This window comes from Merops nubicus, unplaced genomic scaffold (genome assembly GCF_000691845.1).
Source record: "Merops nubicus isolate BGI_N331 unplaced genomic scaffold, ASM69184v1 scaffold2270, whole genome shotgun sequence".
Lineage (NCBI taxonomy): Eukaryota > Metazoa > Chordata > Aves > Coraciiformes > Meropidae > Merops > Merops nubicus.
In genome coordinates this window covers 62,164-78,069 of record NW_008582007.1, presented here as the reverse complement: position 1 = coordinate 78,069, position 15,906 = coordinate 62,164, and the positions used below count along the sequence as shown (strand labels likewise).

The 15,906-nt window shown below is 36.1% G+C and overlaps 1 protein-coding gene across 1 annotated transcript in view; it reads right to left on the bottom strand.

Annotated features, from left to right (window-relative positions):
• The window catches only part of LOC103769056 (brain-specific angiogenesis inhibitor 3), a 97,441-nt gene that overhangs the window by 20,970 nt on the left and 60,565 nt on the right, over positions 1-15,906 (bottom strand). Inside the window, exons 6-10 of the mRNA XM_008936232.1 lie at positions 14,972-15,057; positions 11,425-11,523; positions 10,899-11,070; positions 3,254-3,349; positions 1,810-1,849 (exon numbers count right to left, since the gene is read on the bottom strand). Of these exons, the coding sequence (XP_008934480.1) occupies positions 1,810-1,849; positions 3,254-3,349; positions 10,899-11,070; positions 11,425-11,523; positions 14,972-15,057 (493 nt within the window). The remainder of the gene's footprint in view (positions 1-1,809; positions 1,850-3,253; positions 3,350-10,898; positions 11,071-11,424; positions 11,524-14,971; positions 15,058-15,906) is intronic.

Here is a 15,906-nt window from a genome sequence, read left to right as displayed (position 1 = left end):
TTCCTGGTCAAACTTCTAGCAACATCCAGCAATTTTTTGTTGCAGTAAATTCCACGTGTAAAAATTATTAATCCTGTCACAGAACACAAAATCTCCAGGAGCACTGAAGGATACATTTGAAAGCAAAGCATCTATTCAATCACAATTATTTATCTTAAAAAATAAATATGTCTATATATCAACACTTGCATTGAAAGGAGAAGTATAGATAGTGAGAAAAAAAACTAAAGAATTGTTTGATTTATTCCAGCTGGGTGCAAGGACTTTCTTGTCCCAATTTAAAAATATTTTAAATCACACCAGTGCTAGTTTGTCCAGCTCATGGTCTGAGACACTAAGACAACCTGAAGTATCTTGGGTGTTATATTCACATCCCTTTTGGCAGCCTTAGGTCTCTGATGACCCAGATCCCTCCCTACCTTTCAGTTCACTCCCATGTTCCATAGCAAGCAGGTTATAAGGTATCCCACTGTCCTACTGCACACAAAACCACCTCTCATTTTTCCATTATAAAAGGAACAACTTGCCTCTAAACAACAGTGCACAAATACTCGACTTCACTGTGGCTGTTTCATTGTTTCTAGTCGCACTTGCTAAGACTTTTCAACCTGTGACCTATTCTTAAATCTTTCATTAAAAGAAACTGAGTTTGAATATCTAGTAAAGCCTGTTCATGAGTGTATTCAAAGTTCTGCTTCTTAAAGATGCCCCTGACAAGGCTCTTTGTACTGCAGAGCTATGCTGGCAAAGGTAAGAAGCAGGAACTACATGGACCAGTGCTGGACTTTTGCCTACACTGGATGGTGACCAACATGCATTTCTGTTACAACATACTATCCTGCTCCCTTTAAAATACATGTGCATATCAAAACTAATCTATATGGAAGAACTATTACCATATTGCAAGAAACTTAACTGGCAGCTTTTTAAAGGTGGGTAACTCAAATTTTACCTAAAAGAAGTCTGCCGTCTTGGCTCCCCATAAAGCCAGTGAAGAGAGACAGTGTCCTTCAGGTGGGTGATGCAGAACAGCTAAGTCAGGTTTCTGCCTGACTCACCCTGTGTAGGGAAGCTGTCTCTTTCTTCCTCTCTTCACTGAAAACTGAGGGTGCCTAGGCAGGATCAATGTCCTAGGAAAACCTGTCCTTTGGGAATATCTTCTGGACTTAAAACTTTATATAGGGTTTAAATAGTAAATTATTTTACAATTTATTTTATTTAAGCCAGGTTGACATGTAAATAATTTAAAATGTGTTACTTTTAATACGTGGAAACAGACATAGCTGACTAGTTACAGACCACACTACTGAAATGTCATTAAAAACCCCCAACTTGTTTCAGTAAAGTGGAATCAAATTTAATCTTCCTGATACCGTGTTGCTTAAGCTAACGCTGATTTTACTTAGCATCCTAAAATACTTACTCACTTTAAAACTAACACCAACTGATGCATCCTTCATATCATAGCTGTTAAGATGCACTGGTTTTTTAATAGCAAACTGATAGTTTCACATTTGCTTGTGTACCACGGCGAGGAAAGTTTGTGTATTAAGACTGATATTCTTTCCCAAATTATCTGCTTTCCAACAGACAATCACAACTTTTGCTGCTTCCTAATTATTAAATTATAGTAAAAGACTTTTGTAAGAAAATAATAGAAATGTATGTGTACAGTGGCATCACTTACAAAAAATATTTATAAATATGAGATGTAAACTATTAAATCTTGATATTTTTCTGGTTTTCACTTAACAAGAAACTAGTGCAAGACATCTTTCTGTTGGCTAAATACAGTCTCAGTGTTCTTACCTGACCGACAAGCAATGTCCACGTCTTTTTCAAAATCAGTCTGTAATAAGAAACAAGGGAACAGGACAATTATTATTAACAGAAAACTAAACCACAATACCTTTTTGCCAACTAGCACTTCCAAATGTCCATCTTACAGAGCCATAGTCTCTTAAAACTGGTTTGTTGTTGCTGAAAAGGTGAAGTGTCCTGTTTTACAACAGCAGAGCTTTACAAAGTTTCCTAAAGTACAACTGGGTGGTTTTCAAAGTATGCTGCCTGACCAGAAAAAATAAAACAAAACAGTGGAAATAGAGTATATAATTTTAATAAAATGATACAGAGTATAGTTTTTTATGTATATGGAAGAATAACTTTTACTTCTCATGGAAGGATCATCTTTAAGGAAGCTTTTCATAGCAATTCTATGAACAGAAGTATGTAGAATAGCCTGCAATACAAATTACTGTGAATAAGCGTAATTCAATTAGTCTACCCTGTCTGAAACTACATTAATTTATTAAGTATTGCTATTTTTTTTTTTTTGATAGGATTCTGTCCATCCTTGCTACTAATGCAATCACATAAATTTTGTACTCCCTGGACACAACATTAATTTTTCCTTTGGGCAAAAACAAATTGTAAGAGCTAAGAATTAATTTTAACAGTTGAAAATTCAAGCACACTTTTCCCAGTTAAATAAAACTATTTATCCTGCTATAGAATTAAATTAATTTTAAATGATGTCTTTATTTCCACAAAAAGTTCATTATCTGAAAAACATTTAATAAAACTAATTGTCTTCTTGCTTGTGAAACCCAAACATTGGGATCAGTTTTGATTTGTCATTTTTTGAAGGACATCTGCTTGCTGAACCTTGAATTTTTTTTTAGGGCCTGATCCTGTCCCCATTATAGTCAATGACAAACTGTCACTGAAAGTGAAAGGACCAATATTTGGTCTTAATATACTAACTAATAATATTAATAAATCCGAATTGCAATATTAAGCCATTCACTATCTCCTTAATTCAAGCTACTAAATTAATAGTTCATTCTCTAGAATTTCTAGCACATTCTCCTTACCTGAATTATTTTGAAAAAAAAACGTATTTGAAGGCATCATGAAGGCAAGACTCTCAAATATATCAGTGCTCTTTATACCAACAGTAGGAAAAGTCATGATACATTATTAGATTATTTGCCCATTTTCTTATGTGAGAATCGGTTGTCATAAAGAACACTGGTGGAAGGTACTAGTTCATGGTGTTTTCCAATGAATGATCACACCAATAATTTAAAACTTGATAAGAGATTCAGGGAATCAGGTAATGGTCTAAATAGAATTATGCTTAAAAACAGTGTTAATTTTTCATCTGTGCATATCTGCCATGTACAGTAATGTAGGTTTTTCTTTTGGATAGGAACACTAAATTAAGGGTCAAAGAAGTAAAATAACAGCTAACCATGATTTGAGCATGTCCATTAGGAAAAGAACTTGAAGAATCTGCATTGATTGGATCCTGGCAATTTCTCAGTCGACATCTGAATGCATCTTGGACCTGTGAAAACAATATCTCACACTGATTCTTCTTCAACAGCACGTACTCTACTCCTAATAAAGTTTAAACTAAACTATATGGAATGCAATGCATGACTTTCTTTAGTGTACTTACTAAATCAGAAGCAGTGGACATAAATGCTGAATTCTGCCATTCCATGTGTTTGCTATATTTTGTGACTGTTGCAAAGGCTGTCACACTACCAACTACGACTGCAGAATTAGATTTGCCTATGGACAGAATTAACTAGTAGTCCGTGATGATCTGGTACCCAAGCCAAATCTGTCTTGGGTGGTAGTATTTGGCTTTGTTTTCCCATTCTGTTTGGTACAGGTCTGATAGCAGGATTAATAGATATACTCTTAACCACTGTAAAATACAATGTATCTTCTGCCTGATAAATATAATACAGTTACTATAATCAGAGTCATAGAGGTCTCCTAATTGTACTTTAAAGAATAAGCCAATTTGAATGTTACTAATTACATCATAAGCCCTAACTCCATGCATAAGGAATCTCATCCAAATGTGTTAGCAATCAATTCTTCAGACCAAGTACATATTTTCAGTGTGAGCACAAGGAGAAGAAAAGTGGATTGTTGGCACAGAGTCCATTTTCTTGAAACTAAATAAAAAAATAACTTCTCAGAAATTGTTGTTTATTAATATGACCCATAAAGTCAATTTGAAGATTTGTCCATAAACCACAAATATATTTGAGACATTTTCTTTTTTTTTGAACTTTGGTTTGGGGCACAACGTATGTCTAAAGAAATATTATGCAACACCTTTGTCACAAGTATGTGTTTGAACAGAGAGGGCCATTCAAAAGAAAAATGCAGTTCCTGTTTAATGACAATAGAATGGAAATACACTTTGCTGCTTTCTCACACATACCATAGTAGGGACAGCAAGGCAACGTTTGGAAAGGAAAGTTATATTATTACCAGTACTTCAAATGTATACAAAGAACCTAAAGCAAAACCAAATTTGTTTCACTTCTATGTGTATAGTCAGATGCATTCTAATATAACAGAACAATCTACTTTTTAAAATTATAGAATCGCAGAATCCTTTAGGTTGGAAGGGACCTCCAAGATCATCAAGTCCAACCATTGAGCCATCAGGGCTCTAAAGTCCTCTGCTAAAACAGATCAGAATCTGTCAGGGTTGGAAGGGACCACAAGGATCACCCAGTTCCAACCCCTCTGCCATGAGCAGGGACACCTCCCACTAGATCAGGCTGCCCAGAGCCTCATCCAGCCTGGCCTTAAAGACCCCCAGGGATGAGGCCTCAACCACCTCCCAGGGCAACCCATTCCAGGGTCTCACCACTCTCATGGTGAAGAACTTCTTCCTCACATCCAGCCTGAATCCGCCCACTTCCAGCTTTGCCCCATTCCCCCTAGTCCTGTCATTACCCGATAGCCTAAAAAGTCCCTCCCCAGCTTTCTTGTAGGCCCCCCTAAGATACTGGAAGGCCACAATAAGGTCACCTGGGAGCCTTCTCTTCTCCAGACTGAACAGCCCCAACTCTCTCAGTCTGTGACTTTCATTTCAGAAATGCAAGTATCCATATTTGCAAACCGATTGCAAGATATGACTTGGAAAATGGGATGTTTTCTTAGCTGGGTGATGTTCAACCAAAACAAAGTAGTATCATTTCTTGTTGTAATATGAAAATACTCTCAGTGACATTGCCTACAACAATTTACGTTCCATTTATTATCTGTGGAAATTACTTGATGTCTTATTGAGATTAATTAAAAGGGAGATAATTGTGTTCTACCCATGGACATTCTGTGAACAGCAGAATAGGATAATTCATTAATTGTTGCTGCTGAAAAAGCATGTTTAAGAGCTTTCACAATAGGGAAAATGAAATAGAAAAAAATAATTGTAATTAGGAAGCATTATTTTAAAATGGTCAACCCTTAAATGAGTGAGAGTGCTCTGCGGTCTTGACAAATGACTGTTGTAGGTGAAGAAAGAATAATAGAAAGCACAAAGAAAAATGAAACTAGGTGGGAAAGTTAGGATTGATTGCAAAATACAGAGACTTCCCACATCTGGTAGGATTATGCAAAGTGTATTTGACCTGTGTTGTGACTCCAATTCTGATTTTAAGCACCACACTTGTTATGTTATTCTATGTGTTTAATGTTAATTTAATTTTCTATCTCCCAGTTGCAAATTTAATCCAAGACTGCTCTCATTTTATCAATGTTGAAGTCAGGTCACATTTCAGACTTCTGTGCCCATGGATAAGCACTAGCACAATGACTTGACCAAAAAAAAAGATTTAAAATTAATTTAAAATTTAAAAAAAAACCCTCCAAAGTATCCCCAGCTGTGGTAAATCTCATCTCAATCCTCATGATGCTTGACCTGAAAGGATTATTACTTCAGAATACACTATGTGACCTCTCACTCTGTGCAGTGTCACTCATTTTTTTGGACTCTGAAGTTCATGAAATTTTCATAGTTCAGATAGCTCCAAAGATCTCAAGAATTTCTTGTCCTACTTTCACTACCTTCTATATTAAACCAGTGAATCTTCATGCTATGATCTTCTTAAATGTGCATATTTCTTACAATGTTCCTGAAGTGCAAGCAGCATATGATTTGAACATATTACCAGAATGTCAAATGTAGCTGTATCCATCATAATGACATATGTTGCAACTTCCAGGTGTCCTCACACAAATCAGAAACAAAAAGGTTGAATTTTCTAAATACCAGCCTATTTTCCCAAGTAGCTTGTTCAGACTTGTTTGAGTATGTAAAGACTGTGCCGTCTTTTCATTTTACAAGGAAACATAATCTTGTTTCCTCCCCCCACTGCCCTCATTTTACCATCAAGTTACAAGACTTAGACCTAGGCAGAGCAGGAGAGGCAGATGTGATGAATGTACGGATACCAGGGAAGTGGTTTCCTTGGCAACAGTAACCAACTCCACGCTTTTATAACTTACCCTCTCCCTACTCATGCACTCTTTATTTGTCTCCGGCAGTACAGAAATGTGAGCTTTAGACGCCAATGATGCATTTAATCCAAATGCTCTCTAGTCAGCAGAGCACAGCAAAAGGAGAAAACACATGTGGGTTCCTCCCATCACCAGCATTAACGGGAGTTACTCGGTGTGATTCGAACTAGCTCTAGACAATCTCGTGTTCAAGCAAGTTAAGCCAACCATTGTGCTCTGAGGGAGAAGCTTCAGCACTAACCTTTCCTACCATGCTCTGTTCAGTGACACATGCCTCACCATCTTCCAATGCCCAATTACGTATTTAAACAGCAAGAAGAGAGCAAAAAATCCTAGGCTTTCTGAACTAAGAGGGCAACCTAAAGCTATAATTTTTTATATTATAACCTAACTCTTATTTGACATTTTTTTCCCTGATTTTCAAATTGTCTATAAGAGATCTCATGCTTAACAAGTATTATGGTTATCTTAGAAGTTAGGAAACAGAAGTATAGAAAGATTTCATGTCCTTCCAAAAGACATTGATGGATGGCAGAAACAGACACATCACTTCTCTTCTAGTCCTGTGTCTTACTCAGTGAACCTCCCTGGCTTACTAGTGCAGCCCTTGTCACACAAGATCATAAACACAGCACACCAGAGAAAGTAAAAAATGCTTCCATCACTATGTTTATATCAATATAACTAAGAGGAAAACATGGGGTTTTAAATATATAATTGTAGAAGTCTGTGTCTGTTTGTAATTTAATGACAGTAAAAGGCACAGTAAAGCAGAGCTGTCCTCTTCTGTGTTCGAATTTCATGGTGATATATTCCACCCTATATTTTTTTTTTTTTTCCTGACAGTCAGAATTATTGTTTTGCCTGTGCTGGTATGCTATAAATATTAGATCAATCCTTTAGGCTATAACTGAGATAGCTTTGTAGCTGTCATCAAGAGTGACAAATATGTTGGCAGGATTTCCCTGACAGGCACTGGCAGAGCAAAATGCTTTTGCAGACAACAGAAAGTAACAGACTATTCTTTCAGCTGAGGAGGTACTCCATGCAGTGCAAAGACTGCATTGCACACTGCATGATAGCCACTATCTTGGCTTGTACTCACCTAAGGGTGCTAGAAAGCCAGTCTCACTAGAGCCAGATTAGAACAAAACGTACTGCAGTCATGTCTCTTTCCGTGTAGGAATTTGTTGCAGTCAACAGTTTTATCTTTGCTGCTGCAAACTGGTCCATATAAGTGCAGATCATACACATTTTTGAAACAAAAATCTTTTTCAAGTGCATCAGTTTTTCTTTCTCTTCATTTTCTTTTCTCATATGAAAATAAAAAAAAACCCACCTTAACTACTTCTTCAAGCATTGACAGTTTAAATCCAGAAAACTAAAGAAAAGACTATTTGTGTCCTAAAGAAAGGACAACTTGTGTTCTGTCAAATAGAGTTCAAAGAGCAATATTCCTAGGCTTTTTGGTCTTTCACCACCACCACTACCATCATCTTGACTGGATATAACATCCTGATCAGTGAATAAGTTGTCTCTGTACATTTACTTCTTTTAAAGTTCTTGTGATTGAAGAAAAAAACTCCTTCCTCTTTTTGGTAAGGGACAACCTTATCAAACCTAGGTGCTTTCTGGGCCTCATTGGGGAATCTTCTCCTGAGGTCATTTTTTAAAATACCATGTATATAGATTGACTAGGTTACTGCCAAGACGCATGAACAACTCCTTTAAAAAGTTAAACAAAGTAATGATTCTTTGTAGGTAGATATGTTTTTGTGATTTGCTAAAAGAGCAGGCAATAAAATTAACCATAGCTATCTAATTACCAATGCATAAGCAATTACAATTCTAAATTCCTGTTACAAGAAGATATTTTTGCATATTGCTTGCACTAGAACCAGTGAATTAAAAGTTGTTCAAGTCAAGGTACCCTACAAAATTGAAAACTGAGTTTACTTATAGAAAAGACTAATTCATTATCTATCACCACAGTTCTATCTGTGAGAGCAGACAAGAATGTTACCACGAGATGTTCAGGAATATCAGTGTTCCTTGGGAATGAAGCATTTGCAGCAAATAGCTGTCATTAGAGAATAGAACCTGTCTTGAATTCAAAGCCTGAGGCATTGTGGGAAGATGCCCATTCAATTTCATCTTAAGTAGTCAAAATATTTTTTTTTCCAAATAAACTCTGGCGTTACTGCACTGAGTCAGGATTTAATGGCTGAACTACTATGCTATGTTACTTTTAGAATTACACATGGATTTTGGTCTGTTTTTTTTTTTACAAAATCAATGACTGATAACCACATATATGTTGCAGCCTCTCTGCATTCTCACAAAGGACATAGAATCATAGAATCCTTTAGGTTGGAAGGGACCTCCAAGATCATCAAGTCCAACCATTGAGCCATCAGGGCTCTAAAGTCCTCTGCTAAAACAGATCAGAATCTGTCAGGGTTGGAAGGGACCACAAGGATCACCCAGTTCCAACCCCTCTGCCATGAGCAGGGACACCTCACACTAGATCAGGCTGCACATAAGGAAATGGAATTAGGACACAAGGAAATGGAATGAAACTGCATTAAGGAAAGTTCAGATTGGACATCAGGAAAAGTTTTTTTCACTGAGGGAGGTTGTTGGTCACTGAAACAGACTCCCCAGGGTCCCCTTGGTCATGGCACCAAGACTGTCAGAGTTCAAGGAGCATCTGGACAATATTCTTATTCGTATGGTTTTGTTTTAGGTAGTGCTGCAAGGAACAGGGTTTTGGACTCAAAGATCCTTATAGAACCCTTCCAACTTAAGCTATTCTTTGATTCTGTGATTCTATGTAAGATAATGCTGTCTATACTGCCTTGTTTCTGAAGGTTCAATCTCCAAACTTGAGCTAAAGTTATATATTTAAAAATTAAAATGTTTCCTCAGGACAGTAAGTAAGTGGTATGCCCTTTCCAGGCTAATTAATATATCCCAGCGGAAATGCAAATTTAATAGACAGGAAAACCAATATGGAACTGCCATTCTTTCTACTGAAAATAATTGCATCATCTTACCATTTTACTAAAAGTATATGTGAAATCGTGTCTTTCAGTTCTACAAATGAGAATATCCTATTTCACAGATACAAATCATATGGGGGAAGAAAATGCTGTAAAAAATAAGGGGCTAGCAAGACAGTTCCACATAAAATAGATTTAGCTTGAGTGTTAACTCTTATTCTGCACATATTTTTAACCTGAATAAAAAAAAAAAAAAAAGAAAAATAAAAGGTACTAAAGGAGGTAAGCCCCTTTCACTATGAAAGATGATAAACTAAGAAAAGCAAAAGTTCATCACCTCTAACAGCTTGAGTACAGTGGAAAATATTTAGCACAATGTAAGGTACTGATTTCTGCAAGGTATTGAAAAGTGTTTTCCCTAAAAATTGACAACTTAATTCTTTGATAAGAAAATAAGGTATGCATACTCTGCAGCATGGTGATATAAAGTTCATGCAAACTTAAAAAAGAAAAAAATAAAGTACACTGATGGAAGGCCGAAATAAATTATGTCACTCACAAAGAGTTTTCATGAATATAGGGAGTTTCAGTGTTGAAAGTGTGTGAGTAGTGGAAAGGGAAACCACCATGTGGGATTCCTTACTCAGCATTGACAATAAATCATTCTTGAAATATCTTCCTGTTTTTTTAGTCCTGGATCACTTTTGAATAACTCTTGCCAATCACAAGGAATGATGCTAGACACTGTAAGTTGTTTTATTGGTATGGTAAATATCCTGAAGCTACAAATGGCTAACACCTAGTTATGCCAGTGGAACAGGTTACTGCTCTTTAGTCTGGCTTTGCCGTTTTTGATAGGCGGTCCCACCACCACAGATCTGCCAGCAAAATAGTTGTATACAGTTAGTTATCAGGTTGGATAGGTTAGAGAAGCTGTCACCAGAGCCAGATTACATAGCACTTGTGTAGCTTTGACATCAGATTTCAGTGGTGATGAATTCTGCGGTGGGTGGCACTGAGCTGTGAAGATCAGGCCAGAGTAGAAGGTTTTGCGTGCTGTTCTCAAAGCATTCATCTGTCTTCTTCCTCCCTGTCCCCATAACTTAAGTGTGTAACCTTAAGTATGTACCTGAGTTTATAGAACTGAAAGGGTAAATCTTCACCAACATAGCACCTCATCTCCTTGTGTCCTCTATCAAGGAGGTGTAAGCAGAAATAATTTTGTTCATGACTCAGTTTCAGAGACTGTAAAAATCTATAGTTTTTGGTCTTCAGGGAAACAGCATTCATGTTAGCGTTTCCCTGTACTCACCATATTGGGAAAGCCTAACAAACTCAACTTGGGATTGATTAAAAGCCACCTTTAATTAAGTGGGTACAGTTTTATACTGGGACTGACATTCTGTACCTGGAATGAACCGATCTTCCACCTTTCCCTTTCACTTGTTCCTCTACATCTCACCATAAAATACTTCTCCCTTTCTATGTAATATATTTCTGCAGAGCGTGCTGCATGTAACATTAAAGAGTCCTTTAGAAAACTGGGAAGCCATTCCTCACCTCCCTTCGGAGAATACAATGGACCATGACAATAACAAAGCCTTGTAATGAATCAAATACTGCAAAAAGTATCTGAAATAATATTGATCTTTTGTCTGTCATGGCCAGAACTGCAGACATCCAAGTCAGGGCTAGAAGTGGCAACACCACACACGAGCTCCAAAGGGATGCCCTATAGAAAAAAAAAGAGAAAAGCAGTGTTGTACTATTGTAAAAAAAAATATTAAAAGCTAACTATTAAAATAAAACATATATAAGGATGGCACTTTATCAAGTTAACTTGAAAATCACAGCCAAAGATGTAACAGCATCATACTTTATGTTCTAAAGAATATCCTGTATTCAGTTTACTCAGTTAATAAACACAGTTGTTGGTTTGTTGGGTTTTCTTTTTTTTTTGTTAAAAAGTATTTAAACATGCTCAGCACTCTATACAGTGTTAGCAAACAGTTTTCATCATCAAACTATTGTCTCACATGCACTGTATAAGATTTGTAACAAGAAGATGTAAATGATCAGGACTAACATGGCATTACTGGCGGTGGTGGCTGACAAAGCTGTTGTTGAAACTACTCCACACTTGGCACATTTGAGCGTCAAACCGCTATGAGGCTCACTCATCTGACTGCAAACAAACAGAACACCCACAAAAAGAACAAAATATTGAATTGTCACCAAAAAACGTTGCTACTGAAATTTAGCTTTTAAATATGACGTCATGCAGAGAAAGTAAGTAGACTTATTCAGGATGAATGTTCTTGGTTGCAAAACTGTACTTTGTACTTTACACTGTTGTTAGCTTTAAACGTTAATGCTATGGGGGTTCATTTCATGCAGACTTTATTTTTTCCATTTAAGCCAAAAAAGCCCCCGAATGTCCAGTGATCAAACCTGCTCACTACACTGAAGTAAACATAAGCACTTGCTAGGATAGACACACAAAGTGAAATCCCTCTATTCAGACCTGTTAAAAGACTGTTGCATCCACGCTTGCTTGAGAAAGACTATAAGACACTTAAAGGAGGAGTATGGAGTATGTACAATTACAGCGCATTGAAACCTGCAAAATGTATTCAAGCATCAAACCAGTATGGATGTACTGTATAATCAGATTTGCACTGGTGATCTGGATGGCCTACAAACATCTGGTGTGATTTTATTCATGCTGCATGAAGGTCTGAATACAGGGCTTGAAATGTATGGAATCTGGTGAAATAAATATCACTTAGTACTAAAAAAAGGCTGACCTGTTTTGCATTTTAATAAAACACAGTACACAAGCATTAAGCTCAAAGCATTTTGTATAGATAATTGTACCTCAGCACCTGTCAGAAGAGTTAAAGGGCAAAACCTGGAATTTAAATTTTCTTTTACAGACAGCATGCATTCAACTTCCTGAGCAGATTAAATAAAGACTTTGTCTATTCCTTCTCTCTCTGCTATCACATCCAGGAATAACCATAGCTGACTGAGATGTCAGAGGAAGGATGCTTTGCTTATTCCCAACTGGAAAGTGGTCAACATGGTGAAGACAGGTAACGCTTCATTTTTCTCCCAGTTATTTTAACCAACAGAACTCCTTTTTATTGCCAGTTCTAGTGTTTACAAGATTTTTAATATATTGCCTGAACTAGCATTGAACTCCAGTGGATTCCATTTTGATAAACCAAACAATGACTTTCCATTAGAAAGTGCAGTATATTTTCCATAAAACTACATGCTGCTTTTTCTTTTTTTTTCAATAAAAAAACCCTGAAAACTGCAACCTTGTACAAGGTGGGATGTAAAAAGAACTCAGAGATCCACATCAGTTTACAACAATTAAAGTTCTACATTAATGAATGAAGTAGAATAATATGTTGTGTAGTCTTAAACTAAGCTTGGGAAAATACTTTCCATCTTTGCTTGGCAATACTTTAATGTTATCAGACTGGATTATTCTCTTCACCTCTATCTCCTGGATCTTGCAAATAAAAATAGAACTTGACGTGTACATAAAGTAAATGCAATCTTTCTGGCTGGGCATATATGCATGCTATCTGTTCTGCCAGGAAGATGATAGACATCCATCAAGACAACATATGTTTGGGTTTTTTTCGTTTGTTTGTTTTTCCCCACTTGATTTTCCATATACTTATTAAGGTAGTAAAAAGCATACAGAGTTAGTTTATCTTGCACCATTCCCTGCTTTCAGTTCTACATAAATGATTTCTTCAGCTGACCTTTGGACTGAAGTTTTGACATGTATGAGACCAATGTTTGCCAGAAAGAACAAAATTACTTCCTGAGCATGGCTGGCAAGAGATACTTGAGAAGTGAGTGACAATTCCCTTTCTACTGGAGGTCAAATGCTGCACCAATTTCTGTACCTCAAAGAATGACTCAAGGCCCCATCATCTGCCAAGTAGTATCAAGGAGTGCTGTTGCCAAGCCACCATCTCATACTACCACCAAAGTTAAGATTGTTTCTCATTATGGCTTCTAAAAGCATTCCCAGACTAGCTGGATTGTTTCTGACAGAACAATTTCTAGTGCCTTATCCATTTATTTTAAATAAAATGCCTCTTTACTGAGTTGCACACTGTTAGAAAGCAAGTTATTTGTTTCATTAGGAAAGTATATGATAAGCAAATAGATTTCTATAGCCTACAATTGGGAGAAAAAAAAAAAAGCAGTTAAATCTGAATGTGGATCTCCTTAGAAGACGTACAAAGTGAAACCTGTGGCTTCTCTGAGTCCTGATATCACTGGTATTAGACCATATGTAAATTTGAATTGGTGATTACTAAATTATTACTATTTTTGAAATAACTTGTGTAGTTTTAAAATATTCTATATATCATTAGCGTTATTACACAGTTAAGAATGTTGATGGAGCAATGTAGACAAAAGTAAGGTTATTAAATTAATACTTTCTAATGAAAAAGAAGGAAAAGAGAAGAAACAAAATGAAAGCTTTTGGTACATATTTGTCAGAACGACAGTGAAAGACCTGAAAACCAGAAGAGTATAATTGAATTAATATTAAATGCAAATCATATCAGCTGAAGTATTTATCATAAATTTGCTCATCTAACCAATGAATTGAACTTATTAGTAATGCTACTGCACTGAGATGGTAAAATAATTCTAAGTGAAGCTGTAATAAATTTATGCACAGCAATAATGCACAGTAAAATGTAGACATCGCTGGTTATCATTGCTAGAAATGCAGGTATTGGTGTTGTTAACTACAAGGTGGCCCAAAAGACAATACTACAATGTGTAACTGTAATAAACAATTACTCAATGATTAAAAATACTTTCATAAGCATTAAGAAGGTGATGATGCACTTGTGAAATATTTTTCTCCAATATGAAATGAATCTAGGTTTGCTGCCGCAGTACTTGAAATCATTGTCGTCCACTGAAAAATAGTTTCTGATACCACTACTGTCATAATCTTTTTTTTCTCATAATAACAAAAATAATTTGTAAACGAAAGTAAATAATAACACAGAATTTCCATTTACCTTTTTTTCTTTGTTTGTTTTTTTCCTTTAAAACATGTTCTTTTACTTAGAATTTCTGTTACACTAAAATAGAACATACATCTATATAGACATGGCTATAGGAACAAAGGCAAATTCTTCACATAGTCAGAGTGGCAGAATAAGATTGACCTCAGTAATGGATATATTGCTGTAAAGGATATCAGTAAAATATATAACTTTTCCCACCATAGTAAATAATTTGACAGCTAGACAAAAATAATCAGTTTCTTCAGTATATATAGTTCATAAAACTCTTTTCCTAAGTGCAACAACTTTACATGTGTGAAACCTCCACTCAGATTTCTTCAAAGAAAATCTTTCTTATTCTTAAACTTAATACTGTTGTACTTGTGTTTTATTATGATTAGTTTGTTTAGTTGCACCCCCTCACATAATGCAACAGCAGCTTTTCAGATGAATGGAATCAGTTATACACATTGTTATACTGGTATAAAAGTTCAAAGAATGATCAAAAGCACTTTTGTTGAAAACTGGTGCTACAATATTAATATGCTTTAAAATAACCCAATTGTTGCTTACCCCGCTCTGTGTTTGAGCTTTTTATCTAGGATTCCATCTCTGGAAACAAGTTTATTAAATACCAAAATGCCAATCACCATGTTGACCTGTCAAACAGAAAATAAACAGTTGATCTTTCAATGCCTGAAAGAAAATATTTTATGCCGTTACTTCAGAAAAAGGCTCTTACAGGCCTACACAAAGCCTCCTGTTAAATTCCTTAGTACTCCTTCAGAAATTGTGTAGTACCAACCCTGAGCATACCAAAAGGCCGTATTCTCAAATGGGTAGCATGCACACGGCAACAGGATTATTTTTGGATCTTGAATTATGCCCATTATTAGGTTATATTTGTACATATCTGCTGGCCAGAAGCTTGAGTAATACAGCCTTAATATTTCCTGAGCTTTAATTGCAATGATCTATCCTATTCCAGGAAAGCCACTGCCTTTGTGTTGTGCACACAGGGAAGAGCTAGTCAGAGCACACAATGACCGTAACCGTGTTCCTTTTGAGGCATTTACAGCCTGTGTGGGGGATCCCACTTATGCAGAACCAGCCTGTGGTTTTCCATATGCTCTTGCACATTAATCATTGTCTGTGTCGTTCACCAAAATGCCAGTCTTAAGCCTTGTTTGACAGGTAAGTCTGTTTAGCTCCATTAAAGCAAATGGTGCTATGATTACATACATGGGTTGAAGACTTAGCCTAAAAAAAAAAATTCAAGTGTTTCAGCATTCAGACTTTGTCACTCAATGGACATGCTAATGGCATTTAATGGACAACTTAATGACTGTTATTATCCATGTGTATTAGTGAACTGAACTCTATGAACCTGTCTCTGCATGGCCCTGCAAAGAGGTAATACCAAGTTTTGGATCCATTAAATAAATGTTCTTTTTTTTTTTTTTTTTTTTTTTTTCTTTAAAAAAAGGAAAACCTTTTTTCTTTTTAAC